At 35.8% G+C, this 20,779-nt stretch overlaps 1 protein-coding gene across 1 annotated transcript in view; it reads left to right on the forward strand.

Moving 5' to 3' along the window:
* Positions 1-20,779, forward strand: part of LOC114325651 (organic cation transporter protein) — a 203,870-nt gene that overhangs the window by 147,037 nt on the left and 36,054 nt on the right. Inside the window, exons 2-3 of the mRNA XM_050659632.1 lie at positions 3,265-3,448; positions 19,435-19,693. Of these exons, the coding sequence (XP_050515589.1) occupies positions 3,265-3,448; positions 19,435-19,693 (443 nt within the window). The remainder of the gene's footprint in view (positions 1-3,264; positions 3,449-19,434; positions 19,694-20,779) is intronic.

Below are 20,779 nucleotides of genomic sequence, written 5' to 3' on the forward strand. Positions count from 1 at the left end.
TTTGTTGTAAGTAGAAAATGAATCGTTGTACTAAGTGTAACATAAACTTTTCGAAATGTTCGAACTTGACGGCACATTTAAAAAAACATCCAGGTAATAGCATATTTTATACAGGGTGTTTGATAAAGAATGGGCATGGGCCGTAGCTTAACCGTAGATTTCTGAGCTTAAAATAGGTCGATTTAAGCTAACTTACCTTAGTACAAACGTTGATAATATCCGAAATACAGGGTGTTAAGATTAAACTTTTATTTTATTTATGCTTGAATATTTCCCGAAAGGCATATGGGATAACAACACGAAATTTGGTAAGAGGGGGTTTTTTGGGAGGAGAAATCTAAATTCGCCACCAAAACAGATGTATTACCTGAAGTTTTCTTTAACTGTAACAATTAATTGCATTGTTAAAAGTACCAACTTTAACTTTATCATGAATTCGGGCGTTAGTCAAAATTCTAAATGCTCAGTAAATAATAACAACTTGTATTGAAAACAACATATTTTGTAATTTGCAAAAAAAAACAACATATTTGCAACATAGGTAACAAAACAAGATGCATTGTTACCTATTTTAAAAAACTCTCCATCGTGCTCCATGAGAAAAGAAAATAAAACTAATTTCATCCTTTTCGTGTCTCAGATGGCGTAGCTACTTTTGCTATAACTACTCAACGCTTAGCTACTCTACCTACCTACATACAATTTGTATTATTTTATCAAAAAAACAAGCATTTACTCTGCAAATTGTATATTTTGCTTTGCATTTTCATATGATTATTTTTTCACCTGTCAAATTCTGACGTTTTTGCTTTTTCAGCCAATCACCACGCGTCGTTCTAGCCAATCATTGAGTGTAATACTGATAAAACAGCCTCTTCCTTGATAAAACAGTCTCTTCCATAGATAGAGATAAAACATCTCTAACAACAAAATACTTGGATCACAGGATATATCTGATGTATTCTCTGCTTGGATCTTTCACAAATAATACACAATAAATAACTTTTTATTAAGTTCACGTCTTAAATCAATTATTTATCAAATACACTATATATCAATAATATTTAATCAATTTCTCAAAATATTCCCGATGCAATGTCAAATATTTAAAATTGTCACTGATTGTCAGTGTCTGACTGACAATATATGCTGACAATATTATATTCGGTTGAGTGCGTTGTAAGACAAAGACAGATTTGGAAAATATTACCACGGCATTGTGTTCATTTTTTTCAAATCCTGAAAAAACCAATAAATATTTTTGAAAAATTTAAACGCAGAATGAAAGACTAAATTATTACCGAGGGCCGAAAGTCCCTTAGAATAAATAAAAAGTTTATTTTGAATGAGATATTTGAATTTAAAAATCACACTAAATTTTCTCTTAGTTTTTTCACCCCTGTAACTTATTAAAATAAACATTGTAGAAGTTCTCAGGGACTTTCGGCCCTCGCTAATAACGTAATCTTTCATTCTGCGTTTAAATTTTTCCAAACTACTTATTAGTTTTCTCAGGATTTGAAAAAAATGAATCCCCATTTGAATAGCATTGCAGCCGAAAATACGTTCCGATCCTCTTAAACTTCTTTATTTAGGGTAAAATCACTCAACAAACCGAAATGGATAAAATCACTCGTCCTTCAGACTCGTGATTTTATCATTCGGTTTGTTTTCGTAATTTTACCAAATAAAGAAGTTTTCGTGAAAACAAAAAAATGTATCGATAACATTTAGAGGACTCGTGGTATTACCTTTGAAAAAACCGCGGTATGTATCTTGAACTTTTTTTGAACTAGGTGCAATACTTAGGTAATATATTATTATTAATAAAAAAAATTATATTAAAATACAATGTTAAAAACTTTAATAATATTAGCAATATTAAAAACTTTAATATATATTATATTATGTATAGTATATTATGAATCAGTAGAAACGATTATATTTAAATTTGGTAAATTATAACTCCACTCGACCAGCACGCGACCACACAACTCGAAACACAAGTACGCAAATACGGTTGCGTGAAGCGTGGCTCGAAGCCGTGGAATTTACGAGACTAGCTCGGTCTGTAGATCCTTGTTAGGCCTGGTGGCCAGAACATCTAGTACCCCAGAGCCCGTCGCAGAACCAACAGCAAGACACCGATGATCGGCAGACAGATATCAAGTGCCATCGAATAAGTATAATCTCTGATCTGTTAAACGCCGTCCACACTCTCGCCGAAGTCGATCGAGTTTCAACAAGTACGAGAGTGTAGACGGCCACCTTGTGTAACTTTGTCTAACTTCGTTCTACTTCCGAAATCTGTCGGTCTGGCGCGTCCGATTCAAAGGGATCTTTGTCGGTATCGCACCGCTTGGCTTGAATGTGTTTCTCGCGAAGTAGAACGAGTGTGTAGAGAGGCACTTCGGACTTCGGTCAACTTTGGCGAAGTAACTTCGCCGAGAGTGTGGAGCCCGTTTTAAGTTTCGGCAAGATCTTATATATTATCTTTAATACATTAATTATGTCTTTTATAAAAAATAAACATGATTAGTTAAATTATTGTTTTATTTGCTCCATTCCGAATTTGCAATGTTTATATTTTTTATTAAGACAAGGTGGACTCACAACTTGGGAGATTGAGCTAGTCTAGGGTAGACGATAACTATCGTAGTTGGTTGATATATTATGTCAATTATCTGAGGTAGTTTATCGTATCACTTTGGCTTTCTTGGCTGGTATCATACCTTATACCCCAGCACCTGCAAAACTAGCATAGGCGCCCTTCGTTTTTTCTAAAGTAGTATTTTGTATAACACCAGCAGGAAAAAAGCTCATTTCGGCGCCCCCCAAACAGAGGCGCCCGCCTGAAATGCATCCCTTGCAGGCCCGTTATCGCCAGCCCTGCTGGGCAACATCGATGTTATTTTATTCGTATTTAGCGACTTCGAAAACCCGTAACCAACAAAATTGAACTCATTCCTGTCGATATTTTCCGAGTTGCAAATTTTTTATTTTCTATGCACTTTGGAAATGCATTTTCCTTATGCACAGAATGCAATTTTTATTTTACCACCATGAATTTTGTTCGCAAACTTTCCTGACACTTTCCGAATCGAATGCAAAAAGTTGCATAGCGATTCATCTTACTTTTTAGTGCTTCATTGCCTCGCCTAAATTGTACCGTAGCCGTTCAGGAACCACTTGCATCATTCAACATTCTTTATTATTTATTCATTTGTAATAACAATAACTAATCATTGATCGTTTTTGTTATAGGTTGGCCTTGGCCATACCAGAAGGACACGGCGGTTATGACAGATGCAGAATGTATGACGTGAACTTCACGGAAGTGCTCAGGAGCGGAGTGAAAGAAGCGGATCCTAGGTGGAATACGGTAGCCTGCAAATATGGGTGGGAGTACGACTTCAGCGTGGTACCGTACGCTTCGATTTCGTCAGAGGTCTGTTGTTTATTTGTTTATTTATACAAGGCGATGCAACTAAACTTTGCGGAAAAATATTAACCAGATAGCGTTCTTGCCTTCTTCTTTTCCGTCTTCAATTTACTATTAACACGAGTACCTATACAGATACAGGTATTTATCATAACCCGTTAAAATGGCCCGGTCAAAAGAGCCCCGTCAAGAAAGCCCCGTCAAAATAGTCCGGATACAAAATAACCTCGACAAAATAGCCCGAAAACAAAATAGCCCCGACAAAATAGATCGCACACAAAATAGCCCAGGTCATGTTAGCCCCCGGCTAAAACAACCCTGTCGAGAACACCCTCAATAAAAAGTTTTACTTGATTTTCATCACTTGAAAGAAGTTTTACCTATTAACGGAGTACCATTTATTTATCATAAAATATCGCGAATTTAAAACCTTCTTCTTGTCGTTGCGTTGGTGTATTCTTTGGCCTAATTGTTTGTAAAATCCTTTAGATAACAGAACGCATTGTAAGAACTTGACCTAACAGAAGGCACACGGTTCGAGTTCTCTGTAAAGACCATTTTTATTTAATGTGGTTAAGATAAACATCTGAATAGAGGATATTACCATTTCCGAAAAAATGTATTTTAAGGAATTATTTCTTGATGATTTCTGAAGGGAGTTTTTTTGTCGGGACTATTGTTCCGCGGCTATTTTGTCTGCAGTCTATTTTGTCTGTGCGGGATATTATGTCGGGGCTATTTCGTCGGAGCTTTTTCGACGGGGCTATTTTGACGGGGTACCGGTATTTATTGATGCATGGGTTTGTTTTTAATCGCTCCAGGATTTAAGCGTTTGTTGCCTGATTCAGCATGAAACTTTTCAAAGAATGTCCTACACACTTCTTCCTTTCAGATTTAATTTAATTATTTATTTCGTTCTTCCTTCTTCTTCTTAATCTTCTATCGTCCATTTTAAGAAATAGGACTCTCCCAACTGAAAAAGGCATTCTACTAAACGGGTACCGGCCAGGGCCTATTTTACCACTAGGCCCGTGTGGCCCCTGCCTCGGGCCCGCATTTTAATGGGGTCCGAAAAGATCACTAAAAGAATATTTTTATTGAAAAAACAAAACAAAATTTTCAAACATATTTCATTTTACGAACAGGAAATGATAAATGATAACAAATTAGGTTAGAGTTATATTCATAAACCATAAACCGTTCTTATCATAAAACTGCAATAAGAGTAAGGTAGATTGCCTTGTCGGTACTATCAATAACAATGAGCAAAATTTAGACACCGCTCCGAATATTTAACAAGAGGTAGGATTAACAAGAGGTATCGGCACGTGTGCTTCTTCTCATGAGCATTTTTCAGTGTGTCACAAATGATAGAAAAAAAGGTAAGTCCGTGATAATATACATTTTAGTGACATGACACTTTAGTTAAAAAAAATTAGTTAAATCTGACAGTTGTCACATTTTATTTGCAATTTGGCATAAAATCAAATCAATTGTGTTTATTGCATTTATAAAATGGTATTTTCTTTGATTTGTATAGTCTTATAAATTGTTCAGATTATATTCGTAGATATATTATATAAATCAAAAATTATTTTATTTTCGATTATGACGCCATCTATTGACAACTAGAATAAATGTTATAAATGTCACCGACGAAATGTAATCACCGACGTGCGTTTTTTTCTGTCACATACAATTTAATGCGTTAGAAAGAAATCGAAAAACTGTGACGCACTGAAAGATCCTCATGAGAAAAAGCATATTGTCATAATATATTTATTTAAAATGCACTTTTAAATTTAATATTTAGTTTGACGTTTAATGCCGTTTTCTGAAAAGATAAGATATTGCATTAGTCGTTTTATTAAATTTCTTTTAACAGTTATTTTTCTTAACTAAGTAATCGTTTCGTTATTATCATTAGTTACAGATATTTAAGTAGCAGTGAAAAACGAAAAAAGCAAAAACTAAGAGAACAGAAACGGCAGGCACAAACAGATGCAATATTATCATATTTTACACCCCATAACAGAGCGCAAAAAGAAAGTTCGTCCTCCCATCCTGTTCAGAACCTATTTTACTTCAAATCAGGCCCGAGGCACTACATAATTTTCGGGTCCCTAAATATAATTTAATAATAATATTAATTAAGTTAATTAGTTAATTTTGATATCAAATTTTTTAATTGTTCTAAGACCTTCTTCTCAGTGGCGGCTCGTACCACTTTAAGAAGGTAGTGCCACAACTCGGGCAGCCGCCAAAATTTTTAGTGACGGATTCACGATATTGTCAAAAAAATGTATACTGACAACAAAAACTAAAAAAAATATGCGCGGATACTTTTATCTTATGTACATATCTTAAGTTTATTGATCTGAGGTGCCAAGCAATTGTCCAACATTGATCAAAACAGTTCCGTAAATTAATTAATAATAAAAACCTCTTAACCCACCACCAGCATTTACTGCTGATAGTGCTTGAAAATTGTTATTACGATTTAGTCTCTATTTACCAATTTATAAAAATAATACTATTTCATTATTCACACACATGCACAAATTTTTGTAATGTCACTTTTAAAGTTTACGATATATGAAGTTCATTCTTCTATTTTTTGGTTGCAAAGTTTTCAATGACTTTATAATTAAAATTATCAATACAATTTACAAAATGCTTTTCTGCAGATAGCATACCTAAAGCACTAGGTTTCGATGTAAACATCGAAAAACAGCGTTCTGCTTCAGATGTTGATATAGGAATGGTAACTAAAATACTTAAAAGTTTAATAGTTTCTTCAAATGTGCTTTTTGAACCTTCCCTCTACAATAAAACCGATAGCGAAACAGCCCCAGAGGTAGTACTTAATTCGTCTCGCTAATACAGTACCTACTTCTAATTCAGTTTTAAACCGAGTTTTGCTTAAAAATTAAAATTGTCTCCAGTCTCCATGGTTCATTAAGAAATGATTCGGAGAACTGATGCTTATAAGCAGAAAACTTCTCCGACATAAATAAATTAGAAGCAACTAAATGTCCGGAGAAGGTAGACCTTTGAAAGATCTGGTACTTTGAATAATATGAACCTTTAAGTCGTTGTCTAATTCGGCGCTAAAATTGACCAGCTCCTTAAATATGCCTCTATTTTCTGAATTTTCTTTTTCGTCGTGACCTCTTAAAGCTAACTCGAAAGCTCCACAACACCTTATAACATTTGTAGTTTTTTTTTCTAGCGAAAAACCACCAAAAAAAATTTTAAAATACTAATCTTTATTGTCAATTAATAAATTAAACTTAAGAAATAATCAAAATATTATCAAAATACCCACGATCATGATGCACCAAAAGTTTAATTATAAATACAAAAACTTTTTAACAGAAAATATACATAATAAAAGCGACAAACCAGCACGTAAAGAAACTCAAAATAAATAGACCTGGCTTCATACCCTCGTGCCTGGCACAGAGATTCTAATGTTAAGGTATACTAATAGTCCAATATAGCTCTTTCTCTGTCACTTACATATAATGCTCGTAAAATCTTTCTCTCTTTACTCGTGCCAGTACTGACTTCGGCGCGAAGGAGTCTTCTCCTTCCCTCGACAGGAGAAGAGACTTCTCCTGTCGAATACTCTCCGCTGTCGGCAGGGATTGTATTGCGCCCATAGTTGCCATATTTTATATAATTTATGAAGATCAAAAGAAATACACACAAAAAAATTAATAGGAATTAAAAAGTTTTGAAGATAAAAAATATGTTTATGGATAGTTAGCAAGGTAGTGCCATGGCTCTATGGCACTACCTCACGGGCCGCCACTGCTTCTTCTTCTTCTTAACGTGCCGTATCAAGTCCTCTTGACGTTGGCGATTAACATGGCGAAACTGTCTCTGTCTCGAGCTATTCTAAATAGTTGTTCTGCTTTCTTTATTCCTGTCCACTCTCGGATATTCTTCAACCAAGAGGCCTGCTTTCTACCAATTCCTCTGCGGCCTTCGATTTTACCCATCATAATAAGTTGAAGAATATTATACCGGTCTCCCCTTACTACGTGTCCAAAATAGGCCAACTTTCTATATTTGATGTTATCAAGCAGCTCGTGGGCAGCATTTGCTCTCTTAAGGACTGCCACATTTGTCAGAGTAGCCGTCTATGGTATTTTCAGTGTACGTCTGTGCAGCCACATTTCAAAGGCCTCCATACGATTAATGGTCGATATTTTTAATGTCCATGCTTCGACAACATACAAGAGGACTGACCAAATGTAACATTTAATTATGCGCTTTCGATGTTTAAGTTGCAAGTTATCATTACAGAAGAATGACCTCATTTTTAAAAATGTTGTGCGGGCTATCTCGATTCTACATTTGATCTCTTTATCTGGATCTAGTGGTTCAGTAATATGGCAACCAAGATATTTAAAACTGGGTACTCTTTGGATTATATCATCATCATCATCATCATTTGGCTCTACAACTCTATGTGAGTCTTGGCCGCGTTTACTATTTCCCTCCATTGTTGTCGGTCCTGAGCAGCTATTTCCCATTGCTGTACTCCCATTTTACGTAGATCGCTGGCTACTGCGTCCTTCCATCTCTTTCTTGGGCGACCAACTGACCTTTTTCCGTCGGGCCTTTCCCAGAATGTGGCGTTTAGAAGTCTTTCGTCACTTGATCTTAGTACGTGACCCGCCCATCGTATTCTGTTTGATTTAATGTAGCGTACTATGTTTTCATCTCCGTATATTGTCTGGGGTTCATCATTGTGTCTTCTTCTCCATTCTCCTGTTGTCTCTTCTCTGCAAGGCCCATAGATATTCCGCAGTATCTTTCTTTCAAGTACCAGTAATTTTGTTGTTTCCCGCTGATTCAGAGTCCAGGTTTCGCTTCCATACGTTATTGTGGGACGAATTATTGTCTTATATACTCTTATTTTTGCTGGTTGAGAGTATTTTTGATTTAAGTAGGGTCATTAATGAGTAATATGCCCTATTTCCTGCAATAATCCTGGCTGCCACGTCCTTTTCATAGTTATTTTCAGATGTTATGATCGCTCCCAAGTACTTAAATTCTTTGACGACTTCAAAATTGTATTCATTAATTGTTACGTTTTGTCTAACCCTTGGTCTTAAGTTCTTCGTAACCACCATGTACTTGGTCTTGTCCTCGTTGACCTTAAGACCAACTTCCTTGGCTCCGTTCTCGAATAGGGTGAAAACTTCTTTTGCATCTCTGGTGGATTGTGCAATTGTGTCCACGTCATCCGCAAAGGCTAATAGTATTTTTGATCCTTGGGCGGCAAATCCGTTTGTCAGTTGTGGCTGAGCTTTCCTTACTGCATGTTCCAGTGCGAAGTTAAACAGCAGGGGGGCGAGAGGATCTCCTTGTCTAAGTCCGGTGTCAATGAGGAATTCCTCCGACGTGTTGCTGCCAACTCTGATTCGTGCGGAAGCGTTCTCCGTGCTCACCTTTGCTAATCGTACCAGTTTTCCAGGTACTCCCATTTCTACCATAGTCTCCCACAATGCTTCTCTGCTAACAGAATCGTAAGCTTGTTTGAAGTCCACGAAGATTTGGTGTACATCGCGGTTGAATTCCCAGTTTTTTTCCAACACTTGGCGTAGGACGAAGATCTGGTCTATAGTCGACCTTCCCGGTCTGAATCCGCTTTGGTAGTCGCCTATTATTTCCTCTGCGTATGGAGTTAATCTTCTAAACAGTATTATGCATATAATCTTGTATGTTGTATTAATTAACGATATTCCTCTATAGTTCCGACATATTTGTTTGTCTCCCTTCTTGTGAATAGGTATTATATGGCTTTCATGCCAGTGTTTCGGTATTTCTTCTCTTTCCCAGACTTCTCTTATAAGATGATATATCTCAAGATGTAGTTTGTCTCCTCCTTTTTTTAGTAGTTCCGTCTGTATGCCGTCTGGGCCTGGGGCTTTATGGTTTTTTAGGGACGAAATTGCGGACTTTACTTCAGCTAGTGTGGGCCCTGGTATTTCAGGTTCGGCTAACTGGTACTGTCTTTGTTGCCCTGTCGTTGTGGGGTTTTCTGTATTTAAGAGTTGCTCAAAATACTTTCTCCATTGGCCGCTTATCTCTTCGTCGTCAGTGAGCAATTGTCCTGCATCGTCTTTTATAAATCTTGGGCTGTTAATCGTGTTGCCCGTCATTGTTTTTATGTCCCTATAAAACTGTCTAAACTGACCGCTTCTATGTTCCTCCTCGAGTTGCTGTATTCGTGCTTCTAGGTACTGTTTCTTTTTTCTTCTCAAAAGTCTTCTCGTTTGAGTCCTTACTCTGTTGTAGTCTTCCCTGTTCTCTTCTGTAGGTCGCGTTAGTAGCTCCAGCCTCTTGATTGCTTTCTGCTGTAAGCTTTGGATTATATAACCATCGAAATATAACTGTGAATCTTGATGGGCCAAACAGCTATATACCACGTATTTTGTTTTTGAACAGTTTATGTTTAGGCCAAACTTTCTTCCCACTGTGTCAATGGCATTTAAAAGGTGTTGTAATCTATTCATATCATCATTTAAAATAACTGTATCGTCTGCATATCTGATTGTATTTATCAGAATTCCATTAACTTTCACACCCAGTGGGGACAGTGAATAACAGTGGGGACAGTATACAACCCTGTCTGACACCTCTTTGTATTTTGCATATTTCTGTTGATTTTCCTTTTATGCAAGCTGTCGCTGTTTGGCGCCAGTATAATTTTTCTATGATTCTTACATCTTGACTATCAACTCCTTAATCCTTTAATATTTTAATTAATTTGTGATGTTGTACTCGATCAAAGGCCTTCTCATAGTCAATAAATACAGCAAATATGTCTTTTCTTTGATCTCGGCCTTTCTGCAATAATACATTTAGTGCAAAGAGTGCGACCCGAGTACCCAGTCCATTTCTGAAGCCAAATTGTGTTTCATCCTGGTCTTCTTCACATTTATCTCTGATTCTACTGTAGATGATACGTAGAAAGATTTTCAAAGTGTGTCTCATGTGGTTCTAAGACCACAGCTGACAAATTTGAAAATGTATCTTGTTTTATTTCAATAAAAAGTTTTTGATGATCTTTCCGGGCCCCATTAAAATGCGGACCCGAGGCAGGTGCCTCACTGGCCTAGTGGTAAAATAGGCTCTGATCCTGTTCGTCTTCTAGGACACTGTAGCCCAAATTGAGCCTTTGCCTCCTTTATTTTTCGCCTCCACCCTTGTTTATCTGTCGCTGCTCTTCTCCATACACGGACTCCTAAAAATGCTTGTACATCACTGCTTACTGTGTCTTCCCAGCGCTTTCTTGCAACCTTTGCGGCATACTAGCGTTAAGTGCTCTTTTTGGTAGCCTATCCTCTCCCATTATTATCACATGTCCGGCACATTCCAATCTTTGTATTCTAATGAAGTCTGACTGTGGTGCTTTCTTATAAAGTTGATAAAGCTCGTTGTTGTATTGAATTCTGAAGATTCCGTTTCAGAGCCGGATTTAGGGCAGTGGAGGCCCCTGGGCAGAATTGGTGTGGGGGCCCTACGTCTGACCATTAAAAAAATGTTGATCTACTTTTATAAATATCTATATTGTTAAATAATAAAAAATACAAGAGCTGTAACTTGTTATAGTGAAATATTAAAAATAAACATAGTATGACTGAAAGACTTACCGGAACATATTATGAATAAAGTATAATTCTCTACACATAGTAAGATGTATGGTAAAAGCCCGGGTACTTTTCGAGATTTTTAATTTAAAATTCCTTGATTATGTCGGACATGTCTAGTTGCTATAGACATCGTGATCAATGCTCATTATAGAGAGATGATTCAAACGCTCTTGGCCCATTATAGACCGAAGTTAATTTTTAATTAACTTAAGTTTTGAGAATGACCTCTCCCAACTACAGTTAGTTAGCATCAGAACTAAATAAAAACGAAGTGTCACCTCAACGTTTGGAAAAGTATCATTCACATGCTTTTCTTCTAGCAGTCGGTACATTTTAAGTTCTTTGCTTATATTTGATGAGCCGATTTCCTCTTTAAATGGATTGAAAAATTCTACAAATTGTACTAGTTCGACACCTAGGATTTCATCTAAATAATTGCTATAAATGTCAGTAAGCTTTAGTGAGTGAGCTTCAGTTTCCAAAGGGAGTTAAATTTTCCAAATGATGTAAAAATCCAAAATAATTGGAATGGATAGATTCATATGCAGAAAGCCTCTGACTTAATAGAGGTGATGAGGTGATCTATAATAGCGATAAAATTTTGAGTCCTAAATTTCTTTGATGTTGTCATTTCAGTCTCTTGAGATGTTCCATAATCCAGTGGAGTCAGTCGAAAATTCTGTGGTCGTTTTCTATGTGACGAATAGTCTTGACTTCCTTACCATCGCGCCTTGAGTTTCATATATTTCGAAAATGCCCATGTCTTGACTGTATAATTTGTTTAAGTGATCTAAGTGCCGCCACCCCTGAATTAAAGGCAACATTTGGATCTTGGAGAATATGGCTTGAGCTATTTGTTTTCTCTAAGATTTCATTCCAAAATATTGCAAATATTCCTGTTTCCAGTAAACACATTCGATTACACAAACCATTTGTATCGCTACGAGTTTTAAATTGTTACTCACCGTCTTCTGAAATTTTGGATAATTCTTCTTTAATCTGATTATAACCTTTAACTAGTGATTTGGCGGCATCACTTCTAAATAACAAAAATAAGAAATCAATTAATGCTGTGGCAGCAGGACAACACTCAGATGCAGATTCTGCAACTAAATTCTGAGATTGGGCGGCACAAGTGTTTGCATAAAACAAAAATAAATCTATGTGAATAATTTGTTGATATTTTTTTACGTTTGAGGCTTTGTGGGGGCCCCCGGAATGTGGGGGCCCCGGGCAGCTGCCCAGCCTGCCCTCCCTTAAATCCGGCCCTGTTCCGTTTTCCCTCACCGGTACTAGTATTCTCCTCAGTAATTTCCTTTCGAACGTGTCGAGTTTATTTTTTTATGTTTCTTTCAGGGCCAATGTTTCACTTCCATAGGTCGAATGCTTCCATGCTATTGGTCGAATTAAGGTTTTAAAGATTCTCACCTTTGTATTTCGGTGGACACTTTTAGACCCAAATCTATGGGAGATGGTAATATACCTAAGCCCTGTTTGCCTGTTTCAATGTCATCTTCATGCATAATGTTTTGTGCGACTATATTATTTTAGTCCAGGGCTCATCTGTTTTGAGATGGACGTTGAGAGGTGACTCAAATTTTTTTGCAGATGTTGCTTACAAATAACTCAAATAATAATATTTGAGTTATCCTCCCACTCAAAATGGTCCGGAACATTGTTTAAATAATCAAAATGTCAAAATATGAAGGAAAAATTCGATTTTTTATTGGTTTTTTGAATATAACTTTAAAACTGTTCATTTCTGAGAAAAGTTGTACTGACATAAAAGTTGCGTAATTAAATTTACTATAATATAGGATTCGTTAAAAATTTAAAAAATAGTCACACTTGTTGCAAGATAGCAATACTTGCGAAAAAAACCATACAAAAACAAGTATTCGCATTTTACGTTTTTCAACCATTTATGCTACACTTAGGACCTTCATATTTTACCCATAAAAACTTTATGATATATTAAAACAACACTGTAAATTTCATTAAGATCGGTTTAATAGATTTTGCAAAATAAATTTTGAAATCCAGCTTTCGCAAAAAAATTTCATTTTTTAAAAATGTTGCAGGACTGAAAATAAAGCAGATAGTAAGTTGAATTTTTTTTTTGCTTATAGAAGTGTACTGTACCTTTCATTTGCAATTTGCAAAATTAAAATCTAATAATTACCACGGCGTCAGGAAATTTTTTAAATAAACATTAATTTTTGGTTCTGCGTGCAGGACAGCGGTGTTCGATTCACACAAGTTGATTTCCATCAAAATTTCTTCTAATCTTTATTTAATATATTATTTTCTTACTCTATATTTTGTTGTATTTCAATATTTTAATTCCACAAAAATCAAACTAATTTTATTATTGTTTGTGAAATATTGTTTAAACAATTGCATATGTTTAAAAATAATAAACTTTTATTCTCTAAGTTAAAATATATGAACAAAGAAAGTTTTTGCTAAAAAAAGTGTTATTTCAAAGGATAGAGTATGGGTTTTTATTTTGCAATAAACAAATTTATTTATTTATATCGAAATGTAATAAAAATTAAAATGTATCAATCATTATCAAAGGTCATTGAAATGCCCAATCAGAGCTAACTATCCGCTGTCCTGCGCGTAGCACCAATAATTAATGTTTATTTAAAAAAATTCCTGACGCCGTGGCAGTTAATCGATTTTAATTTTGCAAATTGCAAATAAAAGGTACAGTACACTTCTATAAGCAAAAAAATTTTTAACTTGCTATCTGCTTTATTTTCAGTCCTGTAACAATTTAAAAAAACGAATTTTTTTGTGAATGCAAGATTGCAAAATTTATTTTGCAAAATCTATTGAACCGATCTTAATGAAATTTACATTATTGTTTTACTGTATCATAAAGTTTTTCTAGGTGAAATATGAAGGTCCTAAGTGTAGCATAAATGGTTGAAAAAACGTAAAATGCGAATACTTGTTTTTGTATAGTTTTTTCGCAATTATTGCTATTTTGCAACAAGGGTGACTATTTGTTAAATTTTTAACCAGTTCTATATTGTAGGAAATTTAATTATGCAACTTTAATGTCAGTACAACTTTTCTCGGAAATGAATACTTTTAAAGTTTCAAAAAACGAAGGAAAAAATCGAATTTTTTCTTCATTTTTTGACATTTTGATTATTTAAACAATGTTCCGGACCTTTTTGAGAGGGAGGATAACTCAAATATTATTATTTGAGCTATTTTCAAGCAATTTCTGCAAAAAAATTTGAGTCACCTCTCAACGTCCAAATGTACTAATATTTTTACAGATCCGCCCACTAGATAGAATAGACCACTATTTCTTCTCGTCTGTATCATTCTTTTTGTTTTTTCTGTGTTAATTTCCAGACCTAACCTTTTGGTTTGCGTTTTTAACTCTGCGTATGTTTCCGTAGAGAAATTCCACGGTAGTTATTGCACTTTAAACAATCAAACAATGCTTAATTGTTTAATTATAAATTTTATTTATTTTTAATAAAAACTTAAATTTCTGGTGCAACTATATTTCTATTAAATAATTAATACATTTAAAAAGTTATTATTATTACTATTAAATTTACAGTACATCTCGTATTTTTATTAAATTTTTGTAAGGGGACACGCGGCTCAGTATAGCCAAAAAACTGAAAAATTAAACTTTGAAAATTTTGGTTTTTCGACAATTACTCAAAATTTCAACCTACTAATTGCGCCAATAACTGAGCGTTTGTAGGAGGACTCTAGACGCGTCTAACAGTGTATAGGTACTTCATATCTAGGAAAATTCGAATTTTTAAGTTATGGGCTTCATAAGTATGATCAAATCTATTTCTTATAGGAAAAACGGTTTTTTAAGCTCAATAATTCCTGTTCCCTGATAGTGTCCCAAGAAATAAATTGTATGAAGCCATAGATGAATTCCACATCCCTGACAAACTGGTAAGATTGGTTAAGGCTACAATGCGTAAAGTCGTTTGCAAAGTCGAAATACAGGGCGAACAATCACAGGCGTTTGAAACGAATATTGGGCTGCGACAGGGAGATGCGCTGGCGTGTCTCCTCTTCAACATAGCTCTGGAAAAGGCGGTCAGAGATGCCCGAATAGACAACAGAGGAAATATTTTTAATAAATCATCCCAAATTTTGGCATATGCCGATGACGTGGACCTAGTTGCCCGCACAACACGCAAACTAGAAGAAATGTATACCACCTTCTCAATTGCCTCAAAAAATATGGGCCTGACAGTAAACGAGGAGAAAACTAAGATGGTGGCATCAACACCCAACAATAGAGCCATAAACATCGGTCACCAATTCTCTGTTGATAACTCTACCTTTGAAGTGGTAGACAAATTCACATACTTAGGCTCCCTGATCACCAAGGAAAACGTCATGACAGAAGAAATCAAGCGAAGGATAATCCTAGCGAACAAATGCTATTTTGGACTGAGTAGACATATGAGAAGCAGAAACTTAAGCCAAAAAACAAAAATAACCATATACAAAACCCTTATACAACCAGTGTTGACATATGGATCGGAGACATGGACCATCTCCAAGGCAGATGAAAACCTTCTGCTTATATTTGAACGAAGGATCCTGAGAGGCATATTCGGTGGCATCTGTGAAAATGGTATTTGGAGGAGGAGGTACAACTACGAGGTATACCACAGATATAAACATATATTTAGTGGAAAAGACGTAGTATCTCTTATAAGAATAGGACGACTAAGATATGCAGGACATCTAGCAAGATCATAGCATAACAACCCTCCTAGAAGAATCCTTATGTCACAACCTGTGGGAAGTAGAAATAGGGGTAGGCCAAAACTTAGATGGAAAGATGGTGTAGATGAGGATGGGAGAAAAATAGGCGCAGCAAACTGGCAACGGTTGGCAATGGATAGGACTGACTGGCGTAATAGACTTGGGAAGGTCGAGGCTCTTTCATAGGGCTGTAGCACCATTGATGATGATGAATTCCTGTAATATCTTCAGTTATCATACGTGACCTTGAATGATTCAGATACTAGTTGTCAATACATTTCAAGCTCATGTTTAATGATCAAAATCGGTTAAGTCGTTCAGAAGATATCGAGCTCCAAAAGTATAATCCTTTTAACCATTATCGCCGAAATGGTTTATGTAGTTGTATTGATTAAGACGCTAAGTTTGATCGGGCAATCCGAGTTCATTTGTCGTCCATAATTATTAGGATGTCTGGGATATGAACTGGGATTGTCTTATCACAAGTCTGGTGTCGTAACTACTAGATCATTTGGGACAAAATGCGACAAAGGCGGCCATTTATAACGCTTAACGTGTGATCGAGAAACATTACATTCAACTTCAAACATTTGATTTATAAAATTTTTTGAAAAACTCCTGATACAAGAATAAAAAAACCGCTAAACGCAGTAAAAATGAGTGGCGCAAAAATGAATTTTCATTTTGATGGAAAATAAAACTCTAGTTTTATTATGAAAGATTGCAAACTGCAGGGCCGGCGATAACGGGCCTGCAAGGGATGCACTGCAGGTGGGCGCCCCTGTTCGGGGGGCGCCAGAATGAGCTTTTTTTGCTGGTATTATGAAAAATAGAAAATTATTCAATACAAAAAATCATTTTTTAAATGTGGTTTAAATTTGTTACAATACCCTAACCTGTGTTTGTTAGTTTTGCATATCACACATGTAGTATGTCTGTATGTAATATAATTTATTGGTCAAAGATATCATATTTTAACCAAACAACTATGCTCTAAAACAGCGGTTCCCAATCTTTTTGAGTCATGTACCATCTAAAGTTTCTTTTATTATATTTCTATATTTTTAGATTGTATAATCAAGACTTACTATGTACTACTATTTTAAGTTTTTGTGTGTTTTGTGTACCACCGCAAATAATGATATGTACCACCAGTGGTACATGTACCACAGATTGAGAACCGCTGCTCTAAAATATAGAGGAACTGAATGATTTCCAGTAAAATAATCTAGATTGTGATACTGTTTTCTTGCAGCCTGTCTAATTTAAATATTATTTACCTATTAAGAGGTATCAAGTTAAGTATTAATCCCATAAAAATGTAATATTTAAAATAAACATTTTACATAAAATTTAGTTTAGAACTCTTTTGGATTTAGTATTATTTCATGTGATTATAATATTGGGACCGTGCAAGTTCGGCAAAGCGACCTCTATTTCTACGCTCTGTACTTTTATTCGCACTTTTAATTATACTGGCCAATTATATTAGTCCTGGTTACTGGATAATTGTCAAGGCCATAGTCCAAAAAAATAATAAGAAGAAAAAATAAGATGCAGGTTATGCTATGCAAACGTAAACAATTGTATGTAGTAAATAAAATTAGTTATTAAAATGCAGTACTGCAAGCAAAATACAATTAATTAAATTTACCTTTATATAATAATTGCATATCATATCAATATTGCGGAGCAATATATAATTTTTCTGCTTCAATGACGGAAGGTATGAAATATACGTCAATTTGACAATTTCAATTGACAATATGAATTATTTAAGATAGTTGAAATATTCTCCGCCACTCGCGCACGGTCGTTTCTCGTTTCCCTTCCAAATACTTGCACACCGCGAATAGAATAGTTTGTCAATTGTACTCTGCAGTGAAAGAATCTAGTGTTGCATTCAATTAATATAAAATTATATTTGTTAAGTACTCAGTACTAATATTAAATTACGGTTTCGCATTACTGCAGAAGCATAATCTTGAGGTTATAAAGTTATTATTTTTATGTAGTTAAATAAAAATGGAATCAAAAAATATTATCTGGGACACAAATGGAAAAAGAAAAGACGAAAAAGCAGAAATGACAAAAAAACAGTCTTAGTTTTCTTAGCCAATTTCTTAAAAAAGTTAAAGTGAAGTTGTTTTGTCAGATGATGGGCCCAATAAAAGTGTAACCGAACTTTATTTACCGGGGACATTTGCGGACAGCGGGACACCGACTTAAAGCGCTGGTTTCCTCGAAAGCGGTGCCGACAACCTGCGATCGTAACACTGCGATGAATGACATCATAAAAAACTGTACCATGCAAAATAATAGCGGTGGTTTCCAAGGATGCGTTGGAAGCCACCGCTTGCTGAGTTTGCACATTCCATTGCCGCAGTGAAGAACCTTGAATTTTTCACCGTAATCTGACGTAATTCATCGCAGTGCTACGGTCGCAGGTTGTCGGCACCGCTTTCGAGGAAACCAGCGCTTTAAGTCGGTGCCTCGCTGCCCGGAACACACATTTGTATGACATAAGTCCAAAATCAAGTCATTAATAGAGAGAAAAGCTCTTCTAGCTACACCTAAAATCAGGTAGTTTAACCACATAAAGTAATACAGAGGATGTCCCATTACCCAGGGCATCCAAGGTAACGTTCAGTAGAAAGCCTCCTCATTCGTTATGTACTGCGATGGGGAGGGGTGGTTTAAGAGACTTTAGTCGGTGCCTCGCTGCCCGGAACACACATTTGTATGACATAAGTCCAAAATCAAGTCATTAATAGAGAGAAAAGCTCTTCTAGCTACCCCTGAAATCAGGTGGTTTAACCACATAAAGTAATACAGAGGATGTCCCATTACCCAGGGCATCCAAGGTAACGTTCAGTAGAAAGCCTCCTCATTCGTTATGTACTGCGATGGGGAGGGGTGGTTTAAGAGACTTTAGTCGGTGCCTCGCTGCCCGGAACACACATTTGTATGACATAAGTCCAAAATCAAGTCATTAATAGAGAGAAAAGCTCTTCTAGCTACCCCTGAAATCAGGTGGTTTAACCACATAAAGTAATACAGAGGATGTCCCATTACCCAGGGCATCCAAGGTAACGTTCAGTAGAAAGCCTCTTCATTCGTTATGTACTGCGATGGAGAGGGGTGGTGGTGGTTTACTTCAAATTTAGCAAATATTATGGAAAAAATCTTTCAAAATAAAACTAGAATTTTATTTTCTATCAATATGAAAATACGTTTTCGCGCCACAAATATTCATATCAGCTCTTTTGTAGCTGGAATATTGTATGAGCATAGGCGTAACCAGGGAAGGTTTGGGAATTAAACCCCCCCCCATTGGGATGAAGTTTAAGCGCTCTATACGCTTAACACCATACCCCTAGAGACGTTACTCTTCAGTAGTCCCCTAAGGGGGGGGGTTACAACATCCTGGTTACGCTGTTGTGTACGCGCCAGTCATTTTTATTTTTACGGCGTTTGTCGGTTTTTTATTCTTGTTAATTATTCTTCGCTTTTCAGATATGTTGCATAAAAGATCTACTGTTTTAGTTAAACTGGGTCTGCGAGAACTCCGCTCTGCCTACTACAGCCCAGGCGATATTTTTCTGCGGCGCCATCCTAGGCGGCCTCGTCTTCGGATGGATGGCTGATAGATATGGAAGAGTGCCTGCCCTAATGGGTTGCAATTTGGTTGGATTATTGGGAGGAGTCGCCACCGCTTTCTGTCACTCGTTTTGGGCATTCTGTGTCTGTAGATTTCTGGTGGGAATGGCCTTCGACAACTGTTTTACTATGATGTATATCTTGGGTAAGTTATTTATGTAAATTATTATCATATTCTGAGAAAAAATAGAACCAATGATATACAAACCAGATTATAGATACCTTTGAGATCTATAAATATACAGTATCTATTACAAGAGTAGTTTTGGAGAAGAAATAAGAAAGACCACAGACCATGTTCTCAAACAAGCTTGACCAAGATGCATTCAACTTTCTAAAAGATAAAAAAAACGGGAATACATGAAAATAAAATGAGATCTGGGATAGACCCTAATAACACCAAACATTCCATGTATGCTCCTAGAATGTACACACACGACATTGAAAACATTCCTGCAATGTCCTCAAAAGCACAAGAACGTCCCCTGAATGCCCCAGGAAAGTCATCTGTCAGCATTTTAAATATTCCCTGAATGTCTTATTGGAACATTCCATGAATGTCCACGAATGTTCTTAGGACATTCAAAGTATATTTTTAGACATTCTCTGGACATACTCCAAAAGCACAAGAACATTCCCTGAACGTCCCAGGAAAGTCCTGTGTCAGCATTTTAAACATTCCTTGAATGTCTTGTTGGAACATTCCATGAATGTCTACGAATGTTCTTTGGACATTTACAGTATATTTTTTATACATTCCCTAGATATAGTCGCTGATGTGACATAATACCTCCGATTTGTTTTTTCATGAGTTTTATAAGAAAGACTAAAAACGATTTTTACAGTCACCTTTTGTTTTCATATGATATGTTTTGGCATGTTTTGTAGTAAATTCAAATATCTATTTACTACAAAATGTGTCAAAATTTACACGTGAAAACTAGAGATAACCCTAAAAATGGTTTTTCGTCTCCTACAAGATTCATGAAAAAGCAGATAGGAGATATTGTCACATCACCGACGATATACCAGAAGTATAGGTATGTGGCCATACCAAATAATCCTTGATAAATATAAACATTTTTATTGCACAAAATCTTGTCATATATTTTTTTCCATAATCATTATTACGATGATGATTCATTGTATTGAATTGTACATTACAATTACAATCTGGTCATAACTGACCAATGAGCAATTTTAATTTAACCTAAATTACCACTGTTCCTTA

Source organism: Diabrotica virgifera, chromosome 8 (genome assembly GCF_917563875.1).
Source record: "Diabrotica virgifera virgifera chromosome 8, PGI_DIABVI_V3a".
NCBI lineage: Eukaryota > Metazoa > Arthropoda > Insecta > Coleoptera > Chrysomelidae > Diabrotica > Diabrotica virgifera.